Raw genomic sequence first — 6,269 nt, 5'->3', positions numbered from 1 at the left:
GGTGGTCTAATAAGACCATGGTCCCCAAAAAAAAAACCATGGTCCCTAAAAAAATCATTCCAACAATATTGTATGGTATCTTCCAAGATATACACTCCAAGCCCACCATACTTAATAGGAAGGGTAGCAACCTTATGTTGTAGGAGACCAAAGCCCGACCCATCTCCGGTGATAAGATGTCTAAGAAACTGCTTGAAATGATTATCTAAAACCACGTGTGCCACCTCCAAATATCCAGACTTAGTTGTACGCATAGCAGAGTATAACATGGAGACACCAGAACAGTTCCTCAACAATAAGAATTTACCCTGAAATTTTTTGAGTCTTTGTACAGCATCAATCAAGGTCGTGGTCTAATGAACTCTGTTGACCATATTCGTACAAAATTGGGGGCTCAAGTTAATCTTTGTAAACCAATTTTTTTTTGTTTTTTTCTTCTTTCTTTTGAGGATGACTTTTGTTTCCGGAAAAACAGAAATATTTGTGCGTTTGGCATCCAAAAAGCCCTGTTCCAGCTCCAAAGTTGCGCCACATTAGCAGCCTGAGAGCCGGCTAGCAACTCGGACTCGGCTCAAGTCCTAAACTAGGGTCCATGGATTAGATACCCAAATAAGCCTTCTGTCTCACTCTTTTCTCTCACTGGTCTCCCCCTCTTGGCTACTCTCCCACTCAGCAACATTTTCCCCGTTATTGCACCACCATTGTTGCGTCGCCACCGTACCCACAGCCATAACTAAGGTACATATTCTTCTCCTTCCCTCTCTTTCTCCCTCGCTCTTTGTTCTTCAGTAGATCAATCTGTAATCCCCAATTCAAAATTGATTTCCTCTGTTAAAACCATTTCAATGGAGATAAACCCTAAGAAGTTCTATCTGGTGTTTAGTTTTTTTTTTTTTTTTCAAGTTCTTTTTAATTTGGGAGAAATTACTTGATACGATCTCTGGGTTCCATTATAACTTCCTTATTAGTTTAGAATTTGGGGAAAATGATGCATCGCTTTGTATGTGTTTGTGGAAATGTTTAGGAGAATTGGGAACAAAATTTGCAGTTGTAACTGAGGGCCTGTTTGGTTTAGGGTTTTGCTAATTTCTAATCGCTAGAGCAATGATTAAGATATAATTTGACTATGGCATGGAAATCTATTCAATTAGGGAGTATTTAGGGTTTGTAAAAGAGTGTTATGGCATTGTTAGTTAGGGTTTTTAAAGTTAGTATTTTAATAAGAATTTGAAACAAGCTGGTGATTTTCTACAATGTTATGTAACTTTTGCTATATGCATGTAGATTATCTGGATTGGAGGCTTGTTATGTATACTCAGTTTGCTTAAGTTTTAGATACTTTAGCGTAGAACGCATATGAGATGAGATGGCTTCTACACCAAGTGGAAATAATATGAATCACCAGTATAGGAAACATGATACGAATCAATAAGAAACATGATATCTGAATCTGTAGAGGCAAGCACAATGTCGGTCTTGGGCAGTATTTTTGTTGGGCAATGTCTCTTTTCCTCGACAAATGCATCCCAAGACATATTATGTAAATTTAAACTCTAGTGTAGGAATAAGTGAAGTCATAGATTCATATATTGATTGTAGAAACCGCTGAAACATTTCTGCTTGGAGTCTGATTGACACTTCTACGGGAAATTCCTGTTTGAAACTCACCGTTATTTAAAGACATGATCTCGTGATCTGCTCTATGGACACCCAAAACCTTGTCACTGTGATTTCAGTATTAGTCCTATAAATGTTCAAGATGTTACAGAACCATTTTTATCATTATTGCATAACTGACTACAGTAGTTTATTACATATTCTTCTTTCCTTTGGATGCAAATGTTTTCATAGGTTTTTATTTTAGAACCTCTTCTACATTTTTCCGTGGTTGTATCAATGTGTTATATAGTGCATTTATCGATGTTGTAGACAGATTTTGTGGGGGAGATTTGAGCATCAGAGTAGACAAACTAGATTGCAGTTTAAAGTTGAAGGTTGCTTTAGCAGGATGATTAATAGGTGTAGTGCTAGATATCATATTTTCCTAAGATGAGGAAAAGGGACTGGTAAACACCCTGCCTGTAGGAAAATCAATGCTTGGTTCTGGTGTTGCCAGGTAGAAATTAGGCAGATGGTTGGATCCATGATTGTGGGTTTAGGGTGCTGTAACCCTGCAAATGAATTTCTGGTGTTCATTGTATGTTGTAAATTCCATAATCCAACTGATGATGGAGTCTAACAATATTTTTGTTTTTTGCTGACTCGGCGTCTGGATCTGACATGGCTGGAGTCAGATGTCAGACCGTTTGGTTTTTAGGAAGATATGTGTAAATCCTTTCATTTAATTTTCAGGAAGTACTTCAAGTTTGTGGTTCCTTTATGTCTAGCATTTATATTTTGGTTGAAGTTATGAAATTTTAGGTAATTGGTTACGTATAGACAAGAGTATTGGTAGCTGAAGATTGAGCTCTCTTGAGAGATATGGAATTCACTAGGCACCAGGTCTTTCAAATTGGATATTAGAAAATGTCTATACGTTAATGGTGCGGAGTAAGAAACTTCCTTGCTGTATCAGAAGTTAAATTCTAGTTATGGGTTTTTGCTCTGTTAAGTTTGCTGTTTTAGTAGCTCGTTTTTTGCTGCTCATATCATAGCGAGTATATTTCACTGTGTATTTCTGACTGCTAATTTGACTATGAGCTGTTGTTTGACTGCTATCTTTGTTAATGAGCTTTTGTTAAACCAACTGAAGTATGTGATTTATATCCCACATGCTTCTTAATTCTAGCTAAAACATTAGCTGTTTACACGCTAGGTTTTATTTGAAGAAGTTGAAACTTGCAATTTCTGTTTATTTTGAAGAAGCTGAAACTTCTTTGACATGTGGGTCTAATTTATGTTGTTTGCTTCAGAAATTACAAATAGAATGTGACTTTTGGCTTTGAAACTATAATGACCCCTTAGCTAAATTCGAAACCTGCGCATCATGATAAACGATGATAAGGAAGCATTGCATAGGTCCAAGAATCTGTCGAGACCTGCAGATATAGTAGTTTTACCATTTGTTAAGCTTTTCTCAATTTTTAGATTCTAACAGACTATATTATACACGAGCAAAAGAGTAACGCCAAATTCAACACACGCATTTTTGTTTCCCAACTTATTTCGAAAGTTTACGCGTAATATGTTGTCATATTTGATTTATAGATTGGTCTACAGTACACTAGTCATTAGGTTCTGCATTCGGGGGATGTTTTTTCGCTCCCGCTGTATATCCCACATGCTTCTTAAATCTCCCTCCGTCACTGGATGGTGATGCTTTCTCTTTTATCTCAATGATCACATGATAAAAACAGCCTGGCGGAGATTTGGAAAATAGATTTTATTTGCCATGTTTCTTCTAGTAATATATAAACGTAAGCGAAATTTCTTGTCTGCCATGTTTCAAGTACCCTCGTCTTGTAATTGTTTTATCTTTATAAGAGATGTATCTAGTATTCACAAGATTTAACTTTGGTTACTTTCTCAGATTCCGCCAAACACTACGCTTGAGAAAGAAGAAATAGAAGAACATCTTATATCTCTAATTGCATCATTAACTGGCACGGCAAGCATATTTTATAGCTTCCACTGATTTTTTTAAATGTTTTACTCTTTGAGTGCCTGGATTCCTGAGATATAGTTGTTTATCTTAAGGATTCTTGTTTTGGTCCATGGTTTCTTCCTTTCTGGATACCTTGTTGCTCATAAATAAAGATCATCTTCCTAATACAATTAGAAGATTAATTTCATGATATATGTGACGGATATTATGATACACAATTGGCCAATCAAACCAGTCTTGGTTGAAGAATAGACAGCTATTCTTCAGCAAAACAAGAAGTTCGCTTCTTGTTCTGTTAATAATGATATTCTGTTGCTTCATGAGTAATTTCACGTATGTTTTGTTGGGCGTATATTCTGGGATTGAAACAATGTTTCATCTGCTTAATTGGGCATCTGGGGTTCGCGTGACTTACGGAGACGGAAATGTTTCTCTGGACTGATAGTGAATTTGTGGTTATGAATGTTTGCACTTTGAGATAGATTTTTGTGTTCAGCTTGTTGTTTTTTCACGGAGACTGTTGTATCCTCTTGGCGTGTAATAATCATTTTGGATATTATACCATTTATTCATGTATGTACGTTGTAATTCTATTTGTAGCATAGAAATTTATTCTCTTCACTCGTAGGATCATACTTTTCCTCTTGGTGCTATGCCATTAGCCTTTTGTATTAATGTTTCTGTCGTGATCACCGTGCTATATATATGTCATCTTACTCGTGTATTGTTGGTTGAAAGAGTTAAATGATTAACACGAAGTAAGATGATTAATTGTTTGTATTTGCTTGTCATTCATAATCAGTAACAAGAGGGAAAGAGGAGGGGTAACAAAGATGCCTCTTTATGATTGCATGCTCTTGCTGAAGCCCAAAGTAGGGAAAGAGCTTCTTATAGACTTGGTTGGTCGAGTAGGTAAACATGTTTATCGACGAAATGGTGTACTTACTGAAGTTAGGTCTTTTGGGAAGGTTAATCTTGGTTATGGTATCAAAAAGCTTGATGGAAGGCACTATGAGGTATGTGTATACATTTTATCATGCTCTTTTTAATTTCCGCATATGCATTTTAACTTTGCTTCCGCTTTGAAGGCTCTGTTATGTGTAATTAGCATCGGCGCAATGTTCCTTGCTTGGCAAGTCTGTTATTCTTTCACAGTAATTTCATAAAAATCATCTTTGGACTGTTACTGGGTTGCTCTTGATATTATGAAAGATAGGATGCTAATAAATGCTAGGTCATACTTATATTCTATTACTCTCTTGTTATCCATCGTTTAACAAGGCTAGAATTTTCGGCCAACGTCAATAATCAGGTCTTCATAGTCATCTTTTTTGTCTGCGTGAGGCAGTTTCTGGTTTAACATTTCACTTCTGGTGCCTTAGCACTGTCCTTGACAATATAGCCAGTGACTTGGAAATCTGTCATGATTGTCTTGTATCTTAGAGGTGCATGTAGACTTCTAGCCTCTAGGACAACGTTTTGAGTGGTTGATCTACTGTAGAAAAGGTTTTCCATTTTTTCTTAAGCTCATAACTCATATAAATACTGTTTAAAAAGGCCAAACAATATATCTCTCTTATGAATTTATGGAGATTCTTAACGGCCTCTGAATAGACAAAAAGAGTCACTAACCATTGTTAGACCAACACCATGGAGGAGATTTTACGGACAGCCAATGCACATCGTTGGGAAGTTTTATACAAAGATCTTAACCTTACATTTCTCAACAAAAAACAACTCTACATCTTGTAGTTCAAACATCCTATTATGTTATTTTGATGCGTCGTGCAAGTTTAGATTTCAAAGAACTGCATTGATATCATGTGAATCTGACTGGAACTATATTGTGCGGGTTTTAGTCTGATTCTGTGAACTTCCTTTCTGTAGAGTCGATTAAGAAGCCACTCTTTCTGGATCAAAATAGAAAGGGACAAAAAAGATAGTGAAAAAGTCACTTATTCATAAGATATAATCGATATTAACACATCTTACCGTCTTCTACTTTTTCAAACAGGGTCAATTGATGCAGATGACAATGATGGTTACACCCAACTTCAACAAAGAATTACAGTACTTGAACAAGGAAGACCGGTTGCTTCGTTGGCTTTTGGTGAAACACAGGGGAACTGATTATGGTGTCGATACAACATTTGACCACATGAAGGGTGATTATGGAGGTGAGTCTCTGGGAGGAAAAAGTTTGTTTAATGACAGATCCGACGAGGATGATGAAGATGATGAAGACGATGAGGATGAATCTGTGTAGCAAAAGTCGTTAGGAGGTTCCGAGGCTAGGTAGTACACTGTTAGATCTTTCATAATCAGGCGTAATGAGAAAATTGCTTGTTCTATGTTCCTGTGAGAAGTGCAAAAGCTATAGTTAAGCAATACGAGCTCTTGAGGGAGTCATTATTAATAAGTCACAGAATATCATTTCTGAGCTTCCCATAGGCAACAAAACCTTGTTTTTTTTCCTTTACATTTTGAGGGAATTGTCACAGTATATTTTTGATATTTGGTTATGGAATTGGATGTGTTTTGTCATTGTTACAAGTAGAGAGCCTTAAATACGGAGTTCTGAAAATTCTCAAACATCGGTTGTTGCCCTCCTCGAAATAACGTGCGCCTTTATCAACAAAAGTGCCCGGATCCATTGTAACCACAA

The 6,269-nt window shown here is 36.6% G+C and overlaps 1 protein-coding gene across 2 annotated transcripts; it reads left to right on the top strand.

Annotated features, from left to right (window-relative positions):
- The first annotated feature begins 586 nt into the window (after positions 1-586).
- LOC113349266 lies at positions 587-6,157 on the top strand. 2 transcript variants are annotated; one of them, XM_026593207.1, is made up of 4 exons: positions 638-738; positions 3,530-3,602; positions 4,407-4,620; positions 5,619-6,157. In XM_026593207.1, exons 3-4 carry the CDS (start codon positions 4,438-4,440, stop codon positions 5,868-5,870), a joined length of 435 nt encoding a protein of 144 aa, XP_026448992.1. In that variant the 5' UTR covers positions 638-738; positions 3,530-3,602; positions 4,407-4,437; the 3' UTR covers positions 5,871-6,157. The 2 variants fall into 2 exon arrangements, with proteins under 2 accessions (XP_026448991.1, XP_026448992.1); XM_026593206.1 differs by lacking the exon at positions 3,530-3,602 and having other exon boundaries at positions 587-738.
- Positions 6,158-6,269: the final 112 nt, after the last annotated feature.

This window comes from Papaver somniferum, chromosome 2, assembly GCF_003573695.1.
Source record: "Papaver somniferum cultivar HN1 chromosome 2, ASM357369v1, whole genome shotgun sequence".
Classification (NCBI taxonomy): domain Eukaryota; kingdom Viridiplantae; phylum Streptophyta; class Magnoliopsida; order Ranunculales; family Papaveraceae; genus Papaver; species Papaver somniferum.
The sequence above is the reverse complement of the archived record's forward strand: the minus strand, read 5'-3'. Positions and strand labels throughout refer to the sequence as shown.

What these genes read in the sequence shown, in the direction of transcription:
- LOC113349266 (XM_026593206.1), top strand. Translation starts at nt 4,438, where the DNA reads ATGCCTCTTTATGATTGCATGCTCTTGCTGAAGCCCAAAGTAGGGAAA. An exon ending in TTGATGGAAGGCACTATGAG is followed by an intron (nt 4,621 to 5,618) that starts GTATGTGTATAC and finishes TTTTTCAAACAG; the next exon opens with GGTCAATTGATGCAGATGAC.